The sequence below is a fragment of the Periplaneta americana genome, chromosome 12 (genome assembly GCF_040183065.1).
Source record: "Periplaneta americana isolate PAMFEO1 chromosome 12, P.americana_PAMFEO1_priV1, whole genome shotgun sequence".
NCBI classification, from domain to species: Eukaryota; Metazoa; Arthropoda; class Insecta; order Blattodea; family Blattidae; genus Periplaneta; species Periplaneta americana.
This window is the reverse complement of record NC_091128.1, coordinates 1350529-1378291: the sequence shown is the minus strand read 5'-3', so window position 1 is coordinate 1378291 and position 27763 is coordinate 1350529. Positions and strand designations below refer to the sequence as shown.

The following is a 27763-nucleotide window of genomic DNA, read 5'->3' as shown; positions in this document are numbered from 1 at the left end:
ATATTTTATTAAACTGAAGAGTTCTTGAGATTTGAATTTGTACAATTCTACTTTTTCAATGTTTATTGATTTTCTGTAATTTCAGTGGCAAAGTGTGAATACTTGAACCCCGGAGGAAGCGTCAAGGATCGCATCGCATTTAGGATGGTGGAGGATGCTGAGCGACAAGGACTCTTGAAGCCCGGCTATGTCCTCATTGAACCCACCTCAGGAAACACAGGTAAATATACTCTAATAGAAAGTAGTTCGAGGGGCCTATTTTGAACGATCTAAATTGAAGTGAACTGAAAAAATAAAATGCATGCCAATGAAGTAAGTTTGTGCGTTACTTCCAAGATCACTCTCATATATTATATTTTGAAGGTTGTTCCCTCTCAAGCTAGATCTGAGCTTGTATGCAATGGTGTCATTCTACTTTTTTAACAGTCACTTCCCTTTGCTAATTACAGCAAATTCCATAATTTTAACATCAAATACATTAAATAGGACAATAACATGTGGCTGCAAATAAAGGAAAATATTGCATTGCAACAAGCTATTACAAAAATATGTGTAGTGTATTTTAAAAACTCACAAATGCTGACTCGCGTCATGAAGAAGGCGAGTACTCAGAGAATATCCACAACACAAACTGCCTTGAATATCTGATCTGTTCCAAATATCTGCATGCCATGCACTCATGTATCCTCCATTGTTTCATCACGTTTATCTAACTTCTCACTTTCCGAAACATCAACCACTCTATCATCTGTTTTACTTTTCTTTGATGTAGGTCTATTGCTACCACCACCACTCAAGAAACTCGATCGAATGCTTTGACACTCCATTGCACTAGAATAATACACTGATTGCTGTCTGCAAATAGATAATAGATAATACTGTAATAGATGCCATCACATAATGTATGCATCCCAGTTTTTTTGACAGTAATATGAAGGACAAAAAATCCCCGCATAATGTACACTTTCAAAGTCACCTATATAGAAAACCGCAGCCTTGAGTCGGCAACACTAGAGAATTGTCAAATGAAGGCCTATGATACAAAAGCAGGCGTTTGTGTTAATGTCGATTTTCAATGTAACTTAATTTTATAACATAAGTGTGTCGAAATTATGTCTGTGGTAGTAGCACACATTCATTGTTTATGTATTGTAAACCAAGTGGGTATTGACGATGACAAAGTGGTTGCCGCCTTTCGAAATTTTTAAGGTTAATGATGACAAAGTGACTGACAATTTATTCTTCTAGACATTAAATATTTAGTAAACTACATTTTTATAGTTTTGCTTGTGATTTGTGATTCAGCAGAAATGTTGTTCTAGCCAAATTACAGGATCTCGCTTGCTATATGTATAGCAATAAAAGTTACTCATTTGATTTGGAAGGTGGTGGTTCCTTGTAAAAAGTATTGCAGTTGTATTGAAGACTCAGAATGTCTGTTACATGTGAGAACCATCTGTAGTTTACACTCACTATGTTTATTTTCAAGGTTTGAGTAAATGATAAAGATTTGTAGCTTGAGGGCCACCCCAATCCCTGACCTCCACCCCTCAAGAGTGCAAGTCCTTATAAACATGGTTAGTCAAGGCCTACTCATATCAATTAAAACAATTGGCAATAGGTGTCTCAGTCATAACAAGCTCACAAAATATACCAGATGAAACTATGAAATAATTTTAATTGAAATACTATCATACCCAGGGAACATCCATTTTTGTGCAAGAATAATAAATTGTGGAGGTTGTGAACAAAACCGGCCATTTTTAGCGAAAATAAAAAATGAGTTTTTTAAGGATTCAGTATGTTCAGAGAGGTAAATTTCTGAATATATTACTGTTTTTATTCCAACTCGGTCATTTCCATGAGAAACAGTATGGTAAAATCAGTATTTTAAATCAAAACAGGATAATTCCATATCATACTAATGCCAATATTTTCATATCAAAAACTGACATTTCCAACAATCTGCATGTGTTGCAATTACCAATCCATTCAAAATCGGTCATTTCCACTTCTATGTGCAAGAGTGATATCTCAGTGCTAATTGAAAAAATATAACATATTCATTTTTCCACGATACAAAAGAATGAAAGTGAAGGATGTCTAGGAATATAAGCTATTCAATTCATATTTTTATTTCCATGCAATGTGCATTCACATAGTTCAGCTAAATGTTTAATTGAAATTATTGTAAAAGTGTTATGGTGCTGCCATCTTCCCACAAAAGAGGTCCTGGGCACGTATTTTCCAGTTAGAATGTAAAGGAACTCACAATATGCAAGTCATAAAAAAATTTTCACATTTTTGATAATGTAAGCCTATTGCCGATGCTTACTACATAATTACCATGTAATGTTACACCATGATACAGTTGATGTAAGTCACGTGTATGTTTTACTGTTATAAATGTCAAATAGCTTTTTTTCGAACAAAAGTGAACATTTCCCTCATATTTCCAAACAAAACCGGGCATTTCAAAAATATTTTTGTCTATATATACACAGAAAGTAACTGAAGTCATGATTATTGACACCGCTAGAACAACGGATGTAACAAGCACGAAAAACTATAACAACATAGTGCTGGAAAGTTCATAGTTTTTTCAGAAAAAAAAATGTTTTTCCCAAATGTTTAACACCCTCTTATTCGGTAACTATTGCAAGTAGGATCGTGATTTTTGTCCATATTGATAGGAAATCTAATAAAGAATAATTTATCTGTCTGAGGTATTTCAATAGCATGGATAGTTTTCGTGTAATTTAATTTTTAAAATCTTCAATTTCAAGCCACTGCACAACGCTAGCAAGTGGCAACATTGCGGCCAAGAGCAGCTCACGTAACGAGACACTTCAAGTTTGCATCTGTATCACGAGTAGAGTGTTTAGCTGTGATGTTGCCAAACTTTAAACTTAATTTTCTAATTAACCGTGCATTTAATCACAAGCTTTCTATTCACTGAAGTGTACCCTATCATCCCTTTCAATCTGCAAGGTTATTCCACTTCCATCCTATATATAGTAATAATCTTTATTCAATATAACAATACTCCAGTTATACTTATGCAGTTATTTAAAGATTTTTACAATGGAATTTCACCATCAAATAATTTATAGTGCACAACATTCGACAGTATTTCGTGTCAGTGAGTCTCTTAAATTATTACATTATATTTTGTATTTTAACACACTTCCCTGTTAACTTATCATTAATTAGTAATGAGGAGATTTGAAAGTTGTTAAGCTAAGTGAAAGATAGCTAAAGAACGAGAAGAAAGTATTAAGAAAATTCCGAAACTCCAAAGTGAAGCTTATGTAGACATTTTTCAGAGATATGTTTTTTCGGAAAAATTGCATGTCTTGGACAGTTCAGAAATAGCGAAATATTGTGAAAACCTTGCAAATTTTTTGAGATCTTATTTCTGCAGAACTGATATCTGAATATCACCAGTTTGCTGAATCTCTAAAAATAATATAAAATCTTTGCAGGAATATGCAGGATATGTAAATAATTCAACAGTTCATAGCAAAAATACCCGTCAAGAAATGACTTTCATACTCCATCGGCAAGTCTATTGTGCTATCAAAAAGGAGTGCGTTATATGGCAGTAAAAATGTTTAATAGCATCCCTATGGATATAAAAAGTGAAACTCAAAACATAAGATATTTAGGGCCAAATTAAAGAAGTAGCTAATTTCTCATGCTTTCTATTTTGTAGGCGAATTCATGACATTCAACAATGCTTCATGGTGTTGTATTAAGTATTGATAATTTTATACTAAAACTTTGTATTGTACTAATAGACTATATTGTAAAACTCTTCGGTATATATTTCAACTAGACTGTTATATTACTATTAAGATTTTTTTTCGTTTGATGTGTTCCATATTCTAGCTGTGAAGCAATGTATGAATACCATGGAATGTAAATGAATACAAAACAATCTGAATTATAAAGAAGTTAATATTCATATCTATAGTTAGGCTACATGAAAAATAATATTTTGTCAGCATTCCCCAGTATGGGAATCACTGTTAGAATTTTTCTGACATTGTCTGTGGTCAATGCATCTGGGGGACGTTCATTTCTTAAGGCAAAATTAATAATGAATTAAGAAATCACATAGCACAACTGGGCTTAAATAATTTACGGTTTTATCGGCAATGAACATGAAATTTGGCGGAGATTCACGATTTTGCACCCTCAAAATACCGAAAAGTTCCTCTCTAGGGCCTAGTATCGAAGGGAAGAGTGTTAATAAATACGAGACTGTGAGTGAACTGTCCAAAGACAGGTCTGAACCTCACAAGTGATACCAAGAAGGTACAACTTATGAGGCAAATAGGCCAGGAGATAATTGGATAGGGTGGCCAGTTCCTTTCCCCCTCCATTGCATACATCGTTGATTATAGCTACATATTGCACTAGTCAGCCTTCAAATGCATACAAACAAATTGTTCTTCCTCTGACACATATCGTCAAGTGAGATGTACTGCCTGATAATAGATGTACATATCAGCCAGAACATCAATCGAAGGATTTCGTCTGTGTATCAACATCAAATAAGTGAATTATTATTATTACTATTGCTATTATTATTGTTTTATTACTATTGCTATAATTTCTAATTTTTATATGTTACTCAAGGGGCCCAATTATTACTTTCGCCTGGGGCTCATATCGATCTTAACACCACAAGCTATCACCATAACTTCTAGAATTCTACTGAATACGGAAGTAATAATGGGTGACTCACAGCTAAATTATTTGTAAACATTAAAAATAACCACTTTTATCTTCGACTGTGAGACATACTTGAAGTACAATAGTCTTTATTAAACACGAAAGTATACAACTTTCAGCCATTTCTTTATTTGTTCCGGGACCTCACAGAGTAAGAAGATTGGTGAGTATTGATGAAGATAATGGCGAGGGAAATGGGAACCCTCGCGCCCACTTTGTCCACCATCCAGATTTGAATCGAACTTGGGTCGTCATGGTGGAAGGCAAGAAGCTAACCACATAGCCATGAGTAAAACTATCTACACAGAAGAGCACAGCACAACCTTAGACAAGAAGTGAATTTCGACTTTATCTGTGTAGTGTACAAGGTTCATATTTTTGCAATAGAACTGCTCCCCAGCCCTTGGTAACCATAAATGCCCGTGGACAGTAATCTATTATTTTACAGGACTGGGCCTTGCCATGGCTGCTGCTGTGAAGGGGTACCGCTGTATCATGGTCATGCCTGAGAAAATGTCAAATGAGAAAGTGGATGTAATGCGTGCCCTGGGAGCTGAAATAGTCCGCACGCCTACTTCAGCTTCCTTTGATTCTCCAGAAGGTCTTATCATGGTTGCACAGAGGCTCAATAAAGAGATTCCAAACTCTATTATCTTGGACCAGGTAACATGTTCCTTTTCGCCACATTTACCATCAATCAGCATTTCATTTTGCTTTGTATCAGTAGATATCTAACATTCAACTGGAATACTGTTACTGCTAAACTATATTTGGAGATTGCACGTTTCTGTTTGATCGTTTATTTGTGACAGTACTTCTGATAACCAATTAATATCTTGAGGGACTTACAAATTTTTACTTGTTCTTAAATTTTTTAATGATTTATCAATTAATTAAACCGCCTAGAAGGTTCTGATATCATACACGCTTGGATACCGTAGACACTCATAAGTAAAATGATTAAGTTTTACATGAAATGTGAATTTGATCTGATTAATGTAGTAAGTATTTGTTTTCAGTTTTTTTACAGTTAGAATTTGCCCCCCAGTAGAGGTTTACTGGATTTTTACTCGTAATAGTTATTTTGTCATTATTCGTACAATATATTTTCATTTGTTAGATCAGATTGCGAAGTAAATTGACATTCAAATATTGGTGTAATTACTTTAAGAAAAAAGTCAGTCTTACATAATATATAAAAGTCTTATGCACTATATTCTTCTTCCTCCTACTATCACTCCTCCCATGTTCTGAAAACAGTTCTTCACTAAATTTTCTAAGTAGATGTTGAACAGGATAGGTGATAAAGAGCATACTTGTACTCCTCTCCCTATTTCACTTCCTTCTGACATTTCTTCTCCTGTCCTGACTTTGACTCGTTTCATATAAAAATCACTGAACAGTCTTCTCTCTTTTCAATCCACGCCTGTTTTGTTTAGGATTCCCATCAGTTTATTCCAATCCACTCTGTCAAAAGCCTGTCACAAATACTACATACACTCCTTTATTCTTCTCTAGGTACCTTTCGCCAATTGTTCGTAGTAGTCCAATAGCATCTCTCGCACCTTTTCCATTCTTGAAGTCAAATTGCTCTTCTTTCATCTCAGAATATAAACGTCGATTCAGTATTCGCAGGAGAATCTTCGTCGAGTTCGATATCAGGCTGATAGTCCTGAACTCATTACATTTCCCGACTTGTAACTACTAACAATGATTCATGAAATGATGCTAATGAAGACGAAATGAGTCTGAGACCTAATCCCGAAAGTTATCCAATAATCCTGCTTCAAGTGGTTGAGAGAAAACCTCGGAAAAACCCCAACCAGATAACTTGTCTCAACAAGGATTTGAACCGGGCTCGCTCATTTCACAGTAAGGCAAGCTAACCTTCACTTCACTGCAGTGAAAAATTAACGTTGATAAAACAAGTGTAGTCAAAATATTTAGTACACTGGAAGTTGCGTGTTCTGAATTTAATTTAAATATTAATACAGTTTGTTATTACATTTGTGACTTTGAATTTTGTTATGGATGAGTAATTTTTCTTCATTTCTAGTGTACCTTTTAACTTTTGTGTTGTGTGAAATGGATGGCCATAAGTTTATTGTTGATGTCACGTTGTTATGTACCCTATACGATAGCCATATTGGATTAATTTGATATAGTTGCCATTTTCGTAAGGAATTTTATGAAAACCACAAGATCTTTTATTTTTGTCTGATGTATTTTTTTATTATGTTGTGGTATATGATGTTTGGAAGTTTTATTGGTGCAATAAATATTTGTGGGTTTATGGTATGTAGCCCCCTAAAATTTTGTAAATCTATGTATTTTATATCCTGAAGTTCTCATAAAATTTATTACGAAAATGGCGACTATATTTTATCCAATATGGCTGCAGTATTTGTTACAAATACGTTTGTGACCTCCCTTCCATCAATTCTTTAAAGTTGTCCAGCATTATAATCGGTAATAAAATAATATATTTTTCCTCATATATATCACTGTTTGCGAATCTTAACACATTTAGAAATAAGGAATTTAAAAAAATGTTATAATAATATTTTTGGTGTTGCCCTGCAGCAGTAACTTGAATCTAGTGAGAATAGATCAAACTGTTTATTTCAGTATCGGAATGCTGGAAACCCACTTGCTCATTACGACTCCACGGCTGAGGAGATCCTGCAGCAATGTGATGGTAAAGTGGACATGGTCGTTTGTGCAGCTGGTACCGGAGGGACTATCACAGGCATTGGTCGCAAAATTAAGGAGAAATGCCCTAACTGTAAAATCGTAGGTGTAGATCCTGAAGGCTCTATACTGGCTCAGCCACAAGAGCTCAACAAATCAGACGTGACATTCTACGAAGTGGAAGGCATTGGATATGACTTTATTCCAACTGTACTAGGTAAGTGTTCTGAAATTCAGTTGTGTGTTGTGGGTGTGTTTCTGTGTTATCTGTATGTTTCGTATTATTTTAGTGTGTTTAGTTTCTGGTTTTCGGTTGGATATGTAGAATTTTCATGTCTGTGTCTATGTTGCTGTAAGTGTGGTTGGCATTTGTGATGTATTTTGCGGATGTAAAAATATTGTATGATTTGGTTATGGCCGTGGTGTGTTCTTTGTAACATGTTTGAAATGATCTGCCTGTCTGTCCGGTGTAGAAGTTGTTGCAGCTATTGCACACCCGTTATGTTGTGTTTGTTTGTTTATTGAGGTGCTTTTGTAGAGTGTTTTGTTTTTATGTTTCTTGTAATTATGTTTTGCTTTTTTATGTTGTCAATTATGTTGGGGTTGTATCCATTTTCTTGTGCTATGTGTTTGATAGTATGTATTTCTTCTTTGTAGTCCTGCTGGGTCATTGAATAGTCTGTGTACCATGGCTCGAAATGCAGCTTGATTGTGTTTTGTTGGGTGACTGGATGTGTTGTGTATGTGTGTGGTGATTGTAGGTTTTCTGTAGATTATGAAGGTGTGTTTCTTATATACTTTTGTTATTGTGATGTCTAGGAAATTTATGGATTTATTGTTTTCGATTTCCAATATGTATCATAGCTTTGGGTATATTTTGTTTATGTGCTGATGCAGGTTTTATATCTGTCTTTTGTTTCTTCTGTATAGTGTTAGTATGTTCAATCGCTGTAGAAGGTAATACTTGCCAGAAATAGTTTCAGGACTCAATAGTTGACGATCAAATAATGTTAAAAATTTAGAGAAAAAAAAACTAGCGAGCGTGTTGTAAGCATATCAAGCAGCAAAGCTTGTGTTTTCTCTTATGAACAGATGTTGGAAACAGGAGCACAACACATCTAATTGAATCAGAACTGCAAATCACAGTCAACTTCAACTATTCGTGTAGGAAATTTTTACAATTTATTTGAAACTATTATGCGAGGCAAAAGTCTCAAAATACTCTTAATTTAAGCCTGACTGCCTAAGTGTAGAATAAAGTCTTTTTTTTTTTTTGTACCGCTAATTGAATTTTATAACTTGTCTATTTTCTATGTGAAATGTGTCGCTTAGACTCCTGTATTTTCTTCAAAAATAGTTGGCAACCCTATCACTACCACTACTTCTACTACCGACTACTATTACCACCATCTGGTGGCACCAGCTGCTACTACTACCACCTGCTGCTTTTATTTTACTGTATTTGATTGAAGATTTGTGGTTAATGAACACATATCAATGTAACAGTCATTACATATAAATATTATCAATTCCATCAATGCTAAACAACTTATCAGTTGATACAACGTCGTTAAATAACCAATTAAAACAAAAAGTTTTGAATGTAAGCTATGAGTGAATAAAGTTCAAAAGTTCTGTGACGACAAGATACCGGTATGGTGGCTAGTGTTAAGTATATCAAGTGTGATTCTAAACCCTTGTAAATATGAAACCAAGCGTGAAAAAAATTAAAAAAGCAAAATTTAGATGAGCCAGTAAGTAGGCTATATTGAGTGAAATAAACATTGCGGACCCTGAAATAAGAGACTAATTGGAAACGAGATTAGTTTATGGGGTATGACTCATTTTTATACTAATTTTATATGTAGGCCTAAGAATTTTCAAAATCTTGTGATTTCCTAGAGCATATTTTTTAGTGTTAAGTTGGTATACCTGGTCAGCTACTTGTAAATCTTTTTAAATATCACTGATACTGGCACTGTTAATTTTCACTTTCTAGTTTGTATTCACTTGTCAGAGCAGTACATAATTGAATACTTTTTTTTTTTTTGGTAGAGTTTAAGAATTGCATCACACTTCTTTGTTTAATGTTCTGCTAAGCATTATGTATTTCAAGTTACTAATTAACTGTTTGCAGGTATATACATCAGTACAGCTTTTTTTCTTAGTCAGTTTAAACTTCCCCTTTTTCAGTCTTGCATAGAACTGCATAGGGAGAATGACTGAATCACATAAGTGTAGGCCTCTCTGGTCATGGCATCGGCTGTGAATGGAAGATAAACTTTTGCATTGTCCATGCCGGGAATCGAACTTTGGACCACTTGGTTAGGAAACACATGCACTATCTGCACAGCCACAATGGCAGACACATCCGTGCATCACAGATACAGTTTAATTGTGATGGATATCTCCTCCACAGTTGGCTATTTCAAGAAAGTTCTGGATCTTATGAATTTCTTCCCATTCATCTTTTGACTTTTAATATGTAGCTGCTCACTTCAGTCTTACGCGCTGCAATATGCAAGATGGATCACATTTATAATCAGAATTCGTTTATCTGCTATATAAATGTTCTGTCTTTCCACAGATAAAACTACTTTATACAAGCATATACGTACTATTTAATGTACTTACTAATATTATTATGTACCTTAATTCCTCCATGTTCTTATTTCTTTACGCACATTTTTTATGCTTGTTTTTTCCTCAGATCAGTCTGTTGTTGACATATGGGCTAAATCCAACGATAAAGAATCACTGGTCATGGCAAGAAGGCTCATCAAGGAAGAAGGCCTGCTGTGTGGTGAGGTTTCATTTTCTTTGTTATTATACTTGATTGTACTCTAATAATATCAGGGACTGCAAAAACAGCACATGTCACTATTTGTGGCGAAATGAGTTTATTCGAGTTTCATGGACTGTTGATATAGGGCTATCATTCCATGCAGAAACCACATATGTCAGTGTAGCCATCTCACATTTGGAGACCTGTCAAATCCTGGAAGTGCGCAGAACCAATTCATGTCAAAGACATGTGCTTTAGTCTGTCGCCACAGAGAGTGCCACTTTCTGACAGTTGCCCTGGAAACCATACAATATTGCGACTTTTTTAGGGCTGGTGACAACTGATCAGTTTCAAAATATCAATCAATACTTCCCCCAAAGAGGGCATTCTTTCCTCCCAAATGATAGACATTTTTGATTAGCCTACTGAAGTGAAGTTTCCGGAGGGAAGATTGATTTTATTCACTAATGCAATATGTTGAGCTTATTGTGAATTCCAGTAAGCAGAGATATTTTACAGTGAAGTTTGTAGACTCTAGTCTCTAGTGATATGTTAGACTTTAAACAATGGTGGCCGACATGCTTTAAAAAAAAAAGCCTGTCTATTGAATCCTTGAGGCGTGGTGTGCCAAGAGGACAAATGAAAGTCTTCCAGCCCACCATTTTCACACATATTTGTTATGAAGCAAAGGAACTGGTATTGTTGTTGCGTGTGAATTTATCAATAGATTAGTCAAGGATACCTTCAAACTAAGAAGTGAACATTCTCATGGGGTAGATAAGAATTTTTTTTTTCTTCCACCATGTTAATAATGTCAAAACAAGTGCTTATACAAATTTTGGCCACTCGAGCGCAATTACGATGGCTGCAAAAAATAAGTTTCCCTGAAGCCGTTTGGAGAAAGAAAACACAATTTCATTGGAAAAATTTATTGGAACAGACACAGCAATTATTGAGCTATTTTTCAACATATTTGCCACTGGAATTGAGACATTTGTCATACCATGGGATCGACAGAGAGGTGCAGATGGCTGTCACACATTGGTTCAGATTCCAGATGGCGGACATTACGACACAGGATACAAAAAGTGATTCCACGGAATGACGAATGTCTCAATTCTGGTGGTGAATAACTCAACAATTGCTATATCTGTTCCAATAAAACTTTCCATGAAATTTTGTTCTCTTTTTGTAAACGGCCCCAGGGAAACTTTCTTTTTACGGCCCTTGTAATTGCACTCGAGTGGTCAAAATTTGTGTAGCACTTCTTTTGACATCATTAAAATGATGGAAGAAAAAAGGTTAATTTTTTTATCTGTCTCCATGAGAATGTTTCCTTGTAAGTACAAAGGAGAATACCATATTATCTTCTTCATTCACATATCCAGACAAAATCGTGCCAATTCAAAGAGAGAAGCTTGCGATATGTGCAAACTAATGTGTTACATACCACATGAATATTAAGAATTTTACAATAATATTCTTCAGTGGCCTATTGTTGATAATAGTGTGCAAAAATAAGTTCATTTATATGCTGAACTTACGTATTAAGTATACAGTAAGCCTATGCATATACAGTATTATATCCCTAATTTGACAAACTTCAGTTGAACTAAAATTATTACACTACAGCTTTGATTCCTTGCCAACAGCATATGACAAGCTAATATATATTGATTTATTTAATTAACAATTCATTACTTACTGGCTTTTAAGGAACCCGGAGGTTCATTGCCGCCCTCACATAAGCCCGCCATTGGTCCTTATCCTGAGCAACATTAATCCAGTCCCTACCATCATATCCTACCTCCCTCAAATCCATTTTATCTTCCCATCAACGTCTTGGCCTCCCAACTAACACACTATATGCATTTCTGGATTCGCCCATTCGTGCTACATGTCCTGCCCATCTCAAACGTCTGGATTTAATGTTCCTAATTATGTCAGGTGAAGAATACAATGCGTGCAGTTCTGTGTTGTGTAACTTTCTCCATTCTCCTGTAACTTCATCCCTCTTAGCCCCAAATATTTTCCTAAGAACCTTATTCTCAAACACCCTTAATCTTTGTTCCTCTCTCAAAGTGAGAGTCCAAGTTTCACAACCATACAGAACAACTGGTAATATAACTGTTTTATAAATTCTAACTTTCAGATTTTTTGACAGAAGACTAGATGACAAAATCTTCTCAACCGAATAATAACAGGCATTTCCCATATTTATTCTGCATTTAATTTCCTCCCGAGTATCATTTATATTTGTTACTGTTGCTCCAAGATATTTGAATTTTTCCACCTCTTCGAAAGATAAATCTCCAATTTTTATAGTTCCATTTCGTACAATATTCTGGTCACGAGACATAGTCATATACTTAGTCTTTTCGGGATTTACTTCCAACCCTATCGCTTTACTTGCTTCAACTTGGATTTCCGTGTTTTCCCTAATCGTTTGTGGATTCCCTAACATATTCACGTCATCCGCATAGACAAGAAGCTGATGTAACCCGTTCAATTCCAAACCCTCTGTGTTATCCTGAACTTTCCTAATGGCATAACAATTCATTAGATTCCCGTAACTTTGGTATAAAACGACACATCTATTAGGCTTCTGTTTGAAGAAGCCAGTATATAGGCTAACCATTGATGTGTTCTACCACTAGTAATACTGTTTTTTGTGTCTACTGAAAAATTTAGTTTTCATGACAAGTGCTGTTTCTGCAATACCCGATTCAATAGTTGTCAAGGACTATTTCCGACTTCAGTCACATTATTTTATGCAATTTTGTATTAATTAGAATCAGTGTAAACATTTAAAAATATGAGTAAAGAGCCTCAATTGAATGCCCACATCAATACACACAGTTTTTTTTTTAAGCTGCTTCGAACTGATTTCATTTCAGTTTACATATTGTACTATACTTTATATTTTGTATTGTTACAGAAATTATTTCTCGCAGTTTCATTGTTCATAATTTTTCCATTAATTCCCTGAGCTCTTAAAATTTGGAATTAATTAAAATTCTGTAAATACAGGTGGCAGCAGTGGAGCTACAATGTCTGTTGCGGTGAAATTGGCAGCCAGCTTGAAAGAAGGACAACGTTGTGTTGTGCTGCTACCTGACGGCGTGCGGAACTACATGACAAAATTCCTCAGTGACCATTGGATGAAAGAGCGGGACTTCATTGAGGACACAGACCTCAATGCACACTGGTGCGTTTAATGTTAAAACTGAACTGTGATATTTGTATTCCTAAGTTCCTCTTATCCACACCCTGCAGGTTAGGTTAGGTTAGGTTATTATGAATGTTCATGTTTCCTAACCTTGACAGTAGGGAGACGTGAGTAGATGTAATCACTTTCTTGATATTTATACTCTATGACAAGAAACCCCCTTTACTTATTTGATAAGACACTAAGTGAATCTCCGAACAATTCTCTATGTTTGGTTCATTTTGCTTATTTTTTTTTGCCGTTATTCGTATTTTAAATATTTTTCCCTGCATATTTCAATGAAAATAAATGCCAGGATTTCCAGGCTTTAGTTAAAATTCATTCGTTCAATGTAAAATCATTTGGTTTTACTCTAGAGCTAGAACTGAAGTCAATTACTATATTAGCATTGTCTGTCTTTGGAAAAATGAGGCCCAGGTCTTCCATGGTAACAGTAGTCAGTTAGGACTTTTGGTGGATTAAGGATAGTGTTCTTGATTATTGGAGTGGCTCCACCATCATTTATGAAAAAGTATCCTTTAATTAGGACATCACTTTCAGAAATTTAGCTCGTGTCTATCCAAATAATATGCACTAGCATCACATCTCTCATATCTCAATGACGAAGTTACACATTGTAGTACAGTTTGTTACCAATGCTACAAAACAAATATTATTTAGTAAGCAATTTTCAAATCATTCCTCTTTTATTTCCATTATTTTGTTTTAGGTGGAGCAAGCTGAAAGTTGCATGCCTTAACTTGGAAGCCCCTCTATCAGTGCTGCCATCTGTCACTTGTCAGGAAGCAGTCGACATAATGAGGAAAGAAGGATTTGACCAGTTGCCTGTCGTTGACGACGGAGGGCAAGTACAATGCTCAGTGCATCATGCTGTGTCATTTCATTGAGTGCTCTTGTACTTTATGTTACTATTCTCATTTGTAGAGTCGTCCAAGGAATGGTGACTTTAGCCAGCTTGATGTCACGGCTAGTAAACAACAGAGCTCTACCAACAGACGAAGTAGAGAAAGTTCTATATCGACAATTCAGAAAGATAAAATTGGACACAACACTTGGTCGTCTGTCACGGATTTTAGAAAAAGATCATTTTGTTCTGGTGGTACATTCACAACGACTTTGTAAGTTACAGAAATTAACCTTGTATTTCCTTCCTTTTATATATTCATTATTATTATTATTATTATTATTATTATTATTATTATTATTATTATTATTATTATTAACACGGGAATTTTACTGGAAGCAAGTAAAGAGATAGGTTTGGAAGTAAATCCCGAAAAGACTAAGTATATGATTATGTCTCGTGACCAGAATATTGTATGAAATGGAAATATAAAACTTGGAAATTTATCTTTTGAAGAGGTGGAGAAGTTCAAATATCTTGGAGCAACAGTAACAAATATAAATGATACTCTGGAGGAAATTAAACACAGAATAAATATGGGAAATGCCTGTTATTATTCGGTTGAGAAGCATTTATCATCCAGTCTGCTGTCAAAAAATCTGAAAGTTAGAATTTATAAAACAGTTATATTACCGGTTGTTCTTTATGGTTGTGAAACTTGGACTCTCACTTTGAGAGAGGAACAGAGATTAAGTGTGTTTGAGAATAAGGTGCTTAGGAAAATATTTGGGGCTAAGAGGGATGAAGTTACAGGAGAATGGAGAAAGTTACACAACACAGAACTGCACGCATTGTATTCTTCACCTGACATAATTAGGAACATTAAATCCAGACGTTTGAGATGGGCAGGGCATGTAGCACATATGGGCGAATCCAGAAATGCATATAGAGTGTTAGTTGGGAGGCCGGAGGGAAAAAGACCTTTGGGAAGGCCGAGACGTAGATGGGAGGATAATATTAAAATGGATTTGAGGGAAGTGGGATATGATGATAGAGAATGGATTAATCTTGCTCAGGATAGGGACCAATGGCGGGCTTATGTGAGGCCGGCAATGAATCTCCAGGTTCCTTAAAAGCCAGTAAGTAAGTATTATTATTATTATTATTATTATTATTATTATTATTATTATTACTACTACTACTACTGTTGCTATTGGTCATGTGCCTGTGTGTGTTTTTAAATGGTGTATATAGAGTTAGTTTAAGTGTGTGTAACTTGCAATTTTTAATAAGGAAATGGCTCCAGTCATTTCAAAATTAAAATGGAAGAAGTTTCATAGTCAAACCAAAGATGTTATAAGCAGGGGTGTAGTCGTACCAGGCGCCGTCGCATACTTTTTTCTGCAACCTAGAACAGCCCTGCTGCTTTATTTTTACTTTTTAGATAATAAATGTGTTATTTGCTTCTTACTCAACTTAGTAGCTTATAAGTCTGCAGCAGCAGCAGCTCCCACAGTAATGTTCTGAAATCTCGTCATTGTGTTGAAAAATATGAAACTTTATGACTACAATCTTCTTTGAGTTTCTTTGATGCTCTTTTCTTTGCAGAAAAACGTTTTTTTTTTTGTTAACCTTTTAGGTTTAAAATTCTCAAATGTTCTTAATTACATCACATTTTTTCCGCAGGACTTTTGGAAAGTAGCTATGGCTTTGCAGATTGTCCTTTAGTCTTGGAGGTACCAAGCGTAGAACAATGAATATGTTTTCTTTTATACCTTATAAAGCCTTTGGTTTTGCCCATCCTTTTGTCTTTTTTCCATAAGCAATGTTTCATTGCATAGCAATTTATTGTTATGTTTAGCTATCTTTGCTCTGTTGTGAATTCTGTCTTTGTTAAGATATATTATGTTGCAAATTTCTGTTCATGTTCCTGTTGCTATGTATTTGGCCATTCTGTTTTTATATGTAGTCGTCATTCTCTGCAAAATATTAAAAAAACTTAACTTGGTCTCATTTCAGACGAAATATAAAGCTGTTCAATGTTATGTTATATCCATTATATTTTAGGATGTCACATCTGTTACATAAACTCAGCTCTCAATCTTTCAAAAAGAATTAAACATAGTTCATAACTGAATACGTACTTAACCTAACTTTCACATAAGTATTTGGTGGATTTAAATATGCATTATCTTAAATTCTTCAAGTTTTTTTGTAACAGGCGTAACATTTGCTACATAATTTTCAATGAAGGAAGAAAAACAGATATAGAATAAAATTGACTTGAAAAGGATGAAAAGATGTACTGAAAGAAATAAACAAATGCGTTTCATATTTCTGTATTATTTGAGCCCCAGTTTTATGTTTTCTCATTTTTAATTACACGTTTTGGTTTTAGCTTTTTTATGTTAAAAATCTCTCAGAAAGAAATGGAGTTCAGACGTCATAAACAAGCTTAAGTTAGACATTTTTATTGACATTAAAATGTAAGAATGCTTTTGTATCTCCTCTATAACTTGAATTTTTTGTCTTAAGTATGATGTGTGCTAACAAGTGACATGGTTTCAGATTCTACTCGAGATGCAATGGAGAGCCGTGACATAATTATTGGAATTGTGACGCCTATCGATCTTCTGAACTACATCACGAACACGGAACACGGAGACAAGCACATGTTATCTAGGGATGGTTCGACACACAATTCAGAGTCAGAGTAGAAACTTTTATGTAAACTTCTGCATACTGCATTTTTTAATTCTGTCCAACCTGAAATATCTTACAGGGGACAAGGTCTGAATTCTTTCTTATAAACAAGAGCATGGTTGAAATATTTTTCAACTGCAGTGTTGTAATCAGTAGGACTCGGATTTTCAGGTGTTCAAAATCGGAAAAATATTTATTTTTTATGTGCTAAAAATACAGTACTTTAAATAAATGACCAAAAAAAGTAATAAATATTTCAATATATTTGAATTATTTTATGTGGAGAGGCATTGCTGAAGAATTACAATATACAGTGAGATCCATCCTAAGTTGTCCATTAACGATTACTACAGAACACTGCCTTTATACATCCATATCACAAGCCTGGCATGTGACTGACACACTTTAACTCTTACATAGTGTGAAACTCGCCATTTTTTCAAACACATCTCAGTAATTTATTGCTTCGTGCTGTAATTCTACTGTCCCGCGACGTGGCATCATGCCTAGGACTCGCGTTACAAAATGTGCGCTGGTCTGAGTCCTCATGGGGGAAGAAATTTCGGCCAGTGTATGGAACCGGTGCCCACCAGCATCATGCTGCACTTGGGGAGCTATGATAGATAGTGAAAATCCAGTTTCGAAAATCAGCTATAATGGTTCAGGGGACCATCGTGCTAACCACTCAATACCTCCATTCTGGTTGGATGATCATCCATCTCTCCTTCGGTATGTGGATGTGAGGCTCCTGGTTAGTCTGGGCCCTTCATGGGCCGTAGCGCCACAGATTTACTTTACGTTTTTGTAATTCCACTGAGACTTAAGATTTTTCTCAGCATCACGAATATGAAACTGTTTCTGATGGAAAGATGCTCCTGCTTCAAGTTTCTCCATTTTGCTGCCAAAGTAAACACCTTAACAGAGACATACTGTAAGCCAAGTCATTTTTAATGCTGTGTCACGTAACATTTCCTGAAGAATTCCAATTGAAGCGGCATAATTTTTGTTCATTCATTAAAAGCAAAAGCATCAATATTTTCTGTACTACTGATGGTGGCAGTGTGTTAGGATTTTTGTTCTTGAATATGTCAATTCTTCTTGGTGACACATTTCTTCCATTAGAAATCAATTCATCCATATTAGGATACACCATTCTAATTCGCATATTCTGCATAATCCATGTCCAATGCATGAATGATTTCAGGATAACCAACAAGACATGCCGCTGCTTCTTCATATACATTACAGCATCTGTCAGTAATAGTTTGCAATGCAGAGCCATAAATTTCACATTAATTTTATGCGTGTTACTTACATTCCAGTGATGTTTGATCTGAAATGGGGCTTTTATTGAAAATTATTTAATAAAAACTGAATTTTTACGTGTTTTCATGTGAATATTTGAAAATATGTATTTACTTGTACCAGTACTTAAAAAAAATTGTAAAATACGGTATGTGTTTTATGTGAAATAAAATAAAATATATATGATCAGGTGAACTTGGAACTCAATTATGAGCTTGTATTTCAGTGCAAATGAAATACTTATTTACCTAAGAATCTCAGCCTTAGTAGTAAGCAATATTCATAATATATACATGAGCAATAAAGTTTGAGATTTCTACTATGAGGTAATGAGAACATGAACTGGAGAGGCATGCCACTGGGCTGATGAAAATCTGGAAATGCGGATGTTAAAGAATGACAGTACATGGAACATCAATTAGCTCATGAAGATAATACTGCAACAAGAAGAACCCTTCACTGAACTTGAAATAGTCATTTTTCTTGGGTGAAACCGAAAATGTTCACCTAATACTAATATAAAATATTATTTAATTATTTTAATTACCATATAATTATTATTCACAGCTGAGTGTTAAGAGAGTAAGTAAATAGTAATAGGCCTATGCGTTACAAGAGCGGTATGTTGATGTTTTCATGTTCGAGGAAAAGATTGAAAAAGCGAAACGTAGTTGAGCTTTTTTAATTTCCGAGAACATGAAAACAAACATACCGCTCGTGTATCGTACATTATTTTGTGCGAAGATCGTTTATTATATACCTGAAAGAGGAATTTCTAATTAGTTGCAATGAAATCTCCATCTTGGTTTCTGTTCAATGACAGCAACTTTTAAAAACAAAAATATCTATCTTCAAATTGTTGCTATAAAATGTTTGCTGTATTTACTATATTCCAGCAGGCCGTGATATACGTCTGTCTTTTTTTCCCCCAGTCTATAAATGCGAACTTAAAACAAATGGTAAGGTTATGTAATGATTTATTTTTCATTTTAATATTTTAACAATATTATTTATATAACATATTGCAGTAATAACATCGGCATCTGGAATCTTGTTGATTTTTTCACGGCTTCCTTAATGTTACTTGCATTACAAATGCAGTAACTTTTGTGGTGTTGTAGAGTTTACTTAATTTTTGCAAATATTTAAAAACAATAATTAACAGTGCAATTTAGGTGAAACTGCAGTGGTAAGTTTCCAATTTATAATTATTACTATGTTAAACGTCTCTAAAAATAATACGTTAAAAGCCTAAAGCAGTTTGTTATGTGTGTTACGTTGGGAATACTGAATGTGGTATTTCACACTTACAGCGTATTGGTTTTGTGCAGAAAGCAAGCAAATACGCATGATCTCGCACAAAAGTAATTTACCTTCCTAGAGGTTTTATTTAACACAAAGCAATGTAGCTAAATTGTGGAAGTCTACAACAAACAAGACAGACAACAATGTAAATAAAAGCAAAAGAATAAGTAAAGAGATTGAACATCAAGAAGAAGTCAGTCCATATCATTCAACCCTCCCGGTTTGAGAAATGTTGTGTTGAATAATCTTCAAGGTAGGTTGGTTTACATTCACTGCGCCACAGGATTGGGAGTACCAGTTCTGCGTCACATCCCGAGTGGCTGGTAAACTTTCATCTCCTGTGGCAACCTGATGTGTGCATACTCAAAGTTCCCTTCCAACAGAGTTACTTCATCCGCAGAGGGGCTTACTGTCATCAGCCTGATCGGTGTAGAGGTGTCACTGCTTGAACTTAGCCTACACTTCATGTGGGGTCTCATTTGTTGATCGTACTGAGTTCAATCTGGCAACACTTGTTCCCACTTTACTGGCTCCTCATCCCACTGAATGGTCTTCCACTAGTGCCGACATTTCCTTGAGGGGTATAAGTAATTGTTCAACTTCTTTCGACACTAAAAAGAATTTAAAAACCGTTTTAATTCTTCAGCCATTAAAGATGTCCCTTGGTCAGAATGTATGAATGCAGTGGTACCAAAAGTGGAAAAGAGTTCCCTCAGTTTTGGTATAATAGTAGTTGAAGAAAAATTTACACAAGAGAAAGCGAAAGGAGAACGAGAGAATTCTTGAACAATAATCAAAGGTATTTGTTTTCAGAGCATGATGGTAGTATGTTGAGTAGCCTTAACGAGCACAAGCATGCTAGTACAACATGAAGAAATGCCTTCTTACTTCCTCCAGAGAACAGGATAGATTTTTACTTCTTAGCCAGACGCCAGTGTAATCTTGCGTCTCCTGGATCAGATAGTCGAACATGAAAGAAACACATTTCTGATCTGTAATTAATTGAAAGTGACGACCCATAAGGTAATGTCTTCATTTACACATGGCTTCAATGATAGCATAACTTTCTTTTTTCACTCCATGTTGCTGCTCAGTCAGAGAAAAAAAAGGATACGATCAGTCTTTGTGAAAGCGTTGCAGCTGTATCTGTTTTGAAGCATCTGTTTCGACAGTGAAGTAGCTTCTGGCTACATAAAGAATATCACAGCATTTTCTGCATCCCTCTTTAGACAATCAAAAGTTTCTGTTACTTCCAGACTAAAAGGAAATTTACTCCTCGTTAGAACTTGAACCTTGGGATGAAATAGGAACACAGTGGGAGCATGTTTTAATTTATGGTTATATTAACAACAGTGGATTAGTTAATGACAATGAAGAGATTTGCTTAAAATCCATTGACCAGCTACAAGATCTAAATTCCAGAAGTGTTGGAAATGCAGGAGAATTTTTAATCTCATTTTGTAGCCTATTAAACTTTACCTCTGACTGAGGTTCTGGCTGATATATATATCAGGCAGTACATCTCACTTTACAATGTGTGTCAGAAAAAGAACAATTGTTTGTATGCTTCTAAAGCCTAATTAGTGGAAAATGTAGCTAATCAATGATGTATGCATTGGAGGGGGAAAGCAACTGGCCACCCTACCCCCTTATCTCCTGGCCTAGTTGCCTCATGAGTGATGCCTTATTGGTGTTACTTATGAGGTTCAAACCTGTCTTCAGACAGTTGTCTAAACAACAACTAAACTTAAGGTTAACTTATATGCAGGGTATCATCACTGTTGTGGTCTTACCTCTTACTAATGGTAACCAACTTTCGATTCTCAGTTCATGGTTAGTTCTGAATGCATTAAATGCTTTTTAAAAAAGCTGTATCATATAATAAATGTGTGTAACCAAACATATTTCCATAAAAAAAATGGTTGTGCTAATGTTGCCCATTGTATTTTAATAACCTCGGTCACTTTTCTCTTGAATTCTGTTACCAAAACTTTGTTACAATCCGCCCCCCCCCCCAGTTTTAAGCCACCACGTGCTTATTTACTGTTTCCATGACAGCGTTGACAGCTGACTTCACAATCAATCCGTTCTTTCGCTAACTTAACGCCTGTACCCAGACTGTGACCTTTGCGATCCTTACTAACAGCTAAGCAAGTTGAGCATCCAAGCTTTCCTCTATTTAAAACAAGCCAATTGTTTTCTTTCTTAAAGTATTCATACTGGAAAATAGACCAACATTCTGGATAAACATGAGAGTCTCTTACTTGAATATTCGAGGATGAAGCTAAAGGAGTTTCAAAATTTTCATCTGACTGTACACATATGGTGATGTTCTCAAATTAGAAGATCCTGGCTGTCCCTCACTAATTCCACAATTTTCATCATTGTCCGGAAGTTTTCTTTTTTGTCAGAAGCCAGTTATGCAAACTCATAATTACGGTAAATTAAAATACACGAATAATGTATATCATACACAACACATCACTGAAACACACGAATCATAACCACAAGGAAAATATCCGCTATTCTTACTATGTACTACTTGTTTTTTGAGAGATGGAACATGACAGTTCACGGCCGAGCTTCAAACTATAGTGATATGTTGCCGATATGCACTACCACGCTGCCAGCTGATGGAAGCTAGCAATTGACGTTAAGCTCTCTGACGTTAAAACATTGACAATTGACGCGAAGGTAAAAAAATAATACAGAAATCGACAGAGAATCAAAGACGAAATGTACCAATGTTAACATTGTGTGCACAATAAATGCAGCTATTAAGCACTCACCACTTGGAAACGGTCAACTCAACCGTTGTCACCATAGCAACAGGCCTATCACGTTAAGCCTCGTTCACACTTTTCAAGTGACTTGAATTCAAGTCACTTGAAAAGACGAACTTGAAAAGTGTGAACTATATTTTCAAGTTGACTTGAAATCAAGTAACGGCTTGAATTCAAGTTTCAAGTGAAACTTTCTACTTTTTACTTGACTTGAAAGGACACTTGAAAAGTGTGAACGTCACTTAACTTGAATTCAAGGAGAAAAGAGCGGGAATTTAAATTAACAGCTGTTTTAAGAGTGTAAAACTAACAACTGATTGTTTTTCATGTCTACTGGGAACGTAAAATAATAGGAAACAGTAGGAAGTGAAATAATGACCAAATATTTGAGTTTCTGAAGTTTTATAAGATACATGAAGGTCTGCGGATTATAGAAACTGCAAAGTTTCATAATAGAAATGCAAAGGAAGCTCCCAAGAAAGGAAGAGTTCATTGAAGAACTGAACAGCAGAGATTTTAACGTGGACACAGATGAGATAGCCTATGAAAAAGAATAAAAAACTATTAAACTTTAGATAGAGAAGAAGTGAGGAATATAAGAGGGATTAAGAAGAGATGAGCGTTGCTTGAAGGTATGACATTTATCGCCGAAACTGGCATGGTTCAATGTAGTTGATAGATTTTGGTGGGGGGGGGGGGAGGGAACTGTAACAGCTTCAAGATAATCATTTTCAATTATGGTAAATCAGACTCGCTTATTTTTATTACATTTGCGATAAGAATTATTAAATCTGCTTGAAGATTTAACTTATTCTATTTGTAATAGTAATGTTCGTGTATTTCTCTTAATAATCTAATTCCTAACACATACAGTACTGAACAACGCGTTTTCCATTTCTTCAATATATTTATCATTTCCTTGGCACGGAGGCTTGCTATTACAGAAATTCCTAATTGCACAACATCCATGGACACCATTTTATTCTACTTGAAAATAAAATAACTTGAATATATCTGAACTGCGACTTGAATTCAGGTACTTGAAATCACGTGACTTGAATTCAAGTGACTTGAAAAATGTGAACGAGGCTTTATGTGACATTCAGTTGTTTTTCCGATCGCTCCTGTCATGTCCCATCTTAAAAAAAAAAACAGGTATAGTTTCCGCTTTTCACTCTGCTGTCACTGTCAGCAGTGTTACCAATGATTATTTAAAAAATTAATATTATGTTTGTAAGCACGGCCTTCTAAATGGCAGACAACAGGAAGAATGTGATTTATGAACATTATAACAATGGCTAAAACCGCAAGTAACCATAACGTAATTGGCTAAAACACTTTTTAAGTGTAACCAATAGCAAATTAAAATAATTAAGAATGGTTGCTAGTGGTGAATTATTATTTAAAAACCAAATACAGTTAATATAAAATGTCACGACAAGAATACGAGGTATTTTAAAGAAACGATGGAAAGATATGACAGATAACGTAAGTAACTCGACGAGAATGTTATACTACCACAGACACAGGGACGTCGCTGGGAGGGGGGGAGTGCGAAAGGGTGCGCAAGCACCTCATAAAAAATCGGAGCACCCCTTTCCGCACCCCAAAGGGCAATTTATTAACAAAATACTAGGCATAAATTATTTTGAAGAACAAAAACAAACAAATAATTTCTTGGATGTGAAAAAAACTATGTCCCATAGTGTATCGTAACGGACGTGATGAGCAATAATAATAATAATAATAATAATAATAATAATAATAATAATAATAATAATAATAATAATAATAATAAACAGATGTATAGTATGCACGCAAATGCATGAAAGAACATTTTGGATTTTTTATGTACCACATTTTTACAGCTCGCATCCCATCCGCACCCCCTTGCTCTGATCCTGGTGACGTCACTGCATAGACAAATGGCGAAACGTGAAGCGCTGCAGCAGAACCGTTATTTTATTACTTTTGCTTCACCTTCGCTCCCTGATTACTTATACTGAGTAGAGATGAACAAAACTAACTCCGCTCTCGCTCGCTGTGTTCGTTGCACTCGTCTTTCGAGTCTCGTCTCGTAACTCTCGTGCGCTTCGAGTCTCGCTCATCATTCTCGAAATATCATTTGGTCGGCGTGGAAAGATTTCCTAACTTTGAATAACATACATCATTGAAATAAAAAATAACATTAGAGATGTTTAATTGATACAAAAAGTCAAAACAAAACAGTATCGTAGTTATCAAAATGTTCTAGTTCTATTATCAACTATTAGCTTTTGTTACATAAATATAGAAAAAATAATCCATGTTGAATCTTTCGTACACTACTTTTAACACTTGAATATAAATAATAGATTAAATGACGATCTTACTCGTGTTAATTATGTAATAATTAACACGAGTAAGATCGCCATTTAATCCATTATTTAGAAAAAAAATTCTCAAATAAATTTGCATTTCTAAGAAACATGAAACACAACGTTAAATAAAGCGTTGATATATTTTTACTTGAGATTGTACATTCAAACATACGAAAAAAACCCTAGCCTTTTAATAAGGACCTAGTAATTAAATAAAGATTGAGGAAGGAATTATACACTGAAGGTATAGATGATGTTTCAAATAGGCTACTTGATTGTTTATACATATAATAGATAAAAGTTCAGTCTTGTATGAATAACTGTGACGATTCAAGGCTGTTGGAGAGTTGACCACCCCGAAGTCTTGATCGCCCGATTCGCTCACAAGCACCGAACGCGTCGCGTCGTAGGAAATATTGTCGTGCGGGTTTTCGGCTTTCCGGGCGCTGTTAGTCTTGATTTCTCGATCGTTATCAACTCTAGTAATTAGGGCTTTCCTGCAGCAACCGTGCAGCAAATCCAAACAACGCTTTATGAGTTTTCTGCGCGATCCATCATGGCAGAATGCGTTAATTATTGTTAAAATCGTCTAGTAATAATAACTTCATATCATCATCATGTAAGTCGAAAATATTTAAATGTTCGGTTCTTCTAAGGTTACATTTATTACTGCAGTAATTGCAGCTAACACATGTACAGTATTTAAGGGGGTATGTAACACCTTTGAGTCCACACCTGTGGAGTAACGGCCAGCGCGTCTGGCCGCGAAACCAGGTGGCCTGGGTTCGATTCCCGGTCGGGGCAAGTTATCTGGTTGAGGTTTTTTCCGGGGTTTTCCCTCAACTCAATATGAGCAAATGCTGGGTAACTTTCGGTGCTGGACCCTGGACTCATTTCACCGGCATTATCACCTTCATCTCATTCAGACGCTAAATATCCTAAGGTGTTGATAAAGCGTCGTAAAATAACCTACTAAAAACACCTTTTGATAGTAGGGCTATACATTTAGTAAAATCCAAAGTGTAATTTCTGCATATTCTGAATGAATTTTGTGCTGGAATTTAGTACAGTCATCAGCCAATACCTCTAGATTAAAAAACAACTTTTTAGAATCCATAAAATACAGTATTTATTGTGAATGGTAATTATATTTTTCAATTGGTGCAATTTGTGCAGGGAAAATTGGTTTCTCCGATATTTTGTACGATTTCGAATATTTTAAAACACTTTCTTCTCTGTTCTATGCACAATGTACGTGTTAAGAAATTATTGCCTTTGTAATATCCATTACAATCCTATTTATTATACCTTATGAATCTAACTTCCGCAGCATGCAACTTTACCCAATTAACCAAATTATATTTTGATTAATAAGAAGAGTTGTAATTTTATTAACCTGATCTTGTACTCGTATATTGATCTGGTAAGGGTAGGATTATATATGCGCAATGCAATGCTTTTTCCTTTTACTTTAGAAAATGTAGGAGACGTATTGTAAAATCGTTGCGAACGAAAGTCATTTACATGTATTTAAGGTATTCTTTGAGGCGGACTGTACCGTGGTGTGTTTATTAATTAATAATGACGATACGAGAGGCGAGTGTGAACGTATAAACAACGGCAGACAGCCTTATCGCAATTCATTCTCGCAGTTCTCACAAAACATTGGCTCGCCTACTGGAAATGTCATTGCGGTCATCTGCTAAAATCGGTGCCTCCGACTTATAGTATTATAGGTCGCGCCAGGGATTTTGGCAGATGGATTTTCTAATTGTGATCTGGAGAGCGAGTTCTCACCGCTGCAAGATCGGTTGTTATCTCTGTCGCAGTGAAATGGGTAGGACATAAGAGTAAACATGCACGCCCGAGTATTTGTGCACTCTGAACAGTCACCTCCAAAAACTAAACAAATATTACAGTAGTCTATATGTGTCTTTGGTATATTTATTAAAGGTATTCTTTGAATAGGACTGTACCGTGGTGTGTTTCATAATAAGGATAATTGATATGAGCTGCTGTTATGAAAATATGAACGACTCAGAATGTTATCGCATCTCATTCTCGCAGCTTACACAAACAATATTGGCTCGCCTACTGGAAATGTCATCGAGGTCATCTGCCAAAATCGGTGCCTCCGACTATACCAGTCTTTTTATTACACTGTTCACACTACAATTCCAAAGAAAAATCTACTTTTGGCGACGGCTTGTTAGTTTAACCACTGGTTTTAACTTATGTTGTTGTTCAGTTGTACCAACTGCTACATCAGGTGTACAGTTGTCAAAAAAAAGTGGCCGCACTCGTGAACAGCGAAAATTTTCTAAGTCCACTTCGGGTCACGGCGATGTTACATGATGCATGTCCTTGTAGAAGCAGTTCCGTAACGATGGAGTTATTTGAGATCTGCGTCTCGTAGACCAGCGGTAGAGTGCTCGCTTAATGATTGAAAGATTGGGAGTTCCGGCCTTGTTCAAGTTTTCATTTTATTTTTTTAATCGTTCTTTAGCGATATAAATAATATTCAAATTATAATTTGTATTCTGATACCATTCTTTCGCGTTATAAATAATATGCAAGTTACCATTAATATTCTGTTATCTTTCTTTTGCGATATAAATACTCTGAATTTATATAAGACATTATTGTAATATAAATAACCATTTTTCTTTTTAAAATAGGTAATTTTATTTAAATAATTAAATATATATTATATAATATCTTATATTAATAATTTATATTCTGTTATCGTTCTTTAGCGACATAAATAACATAAATTTAATATTGGGTTTGGAACAATACAGTTGCATAATACTGGTGTTAGTTTTTTTCTTTTTACATTATTACATTATAATAAATACACAATAAAATGAAAAAGAGTGACGAGGAATTGAACCTGAGACGTTTACATCAAAATTCCGACGTTCTTCCGACTGAACTACGAGGGCACAAGTAAAGAAACATTTGCGGAAAAATTGGCCCAATCCCCCTCCAAGATCTTCTGATGATTTGTAGAAGTTC

The 27763-nt window shown here is 35.2% G+C and overlaps 1 protein-coding gene across 2 annotated transcripts in view; it reads left to right on the top strand.

Moving 5' to 3' along the window:
* Positions 1-17244, top strand: part of Cbs (Cystathionine beta-synthase) — a 41073-nt gene extending 23829 nt beyond the window's left edge. For both annotated transcript variants that reach the window (XM_069840750.1, XM_069840749.1), the window contains exons 4-11: positions 86-220; positions 5189-5403; positions 7369-7648; positions 10142-10234; positions 13247-13424; positions 14155-14289; positions 14370-14563; positions 16858-17244. In XM_069840750.1, coding sequence (XP_069696851.1) covers positions 86-220; positions 5189-5403; positions 7369-7648; positions 10142-10234; positions 13247-13424; positions 14155-14289; positions 14370-14563; positions 16858-17006 — 1379 coding nt within the window. In that variant the 3' untranslated portion in view covers positions 17007-17244. The remainder of the gene's footprint in view (positions 1-85; positions 221-5188; positions 5404-7368; positions 7649-10141; positions 10235-13246; positions 13425-14154; positions 14290-14369; positions 14564-16857) is intronic.
* Positions 17245-27763: the final 10519 nt, after the last annotated feature.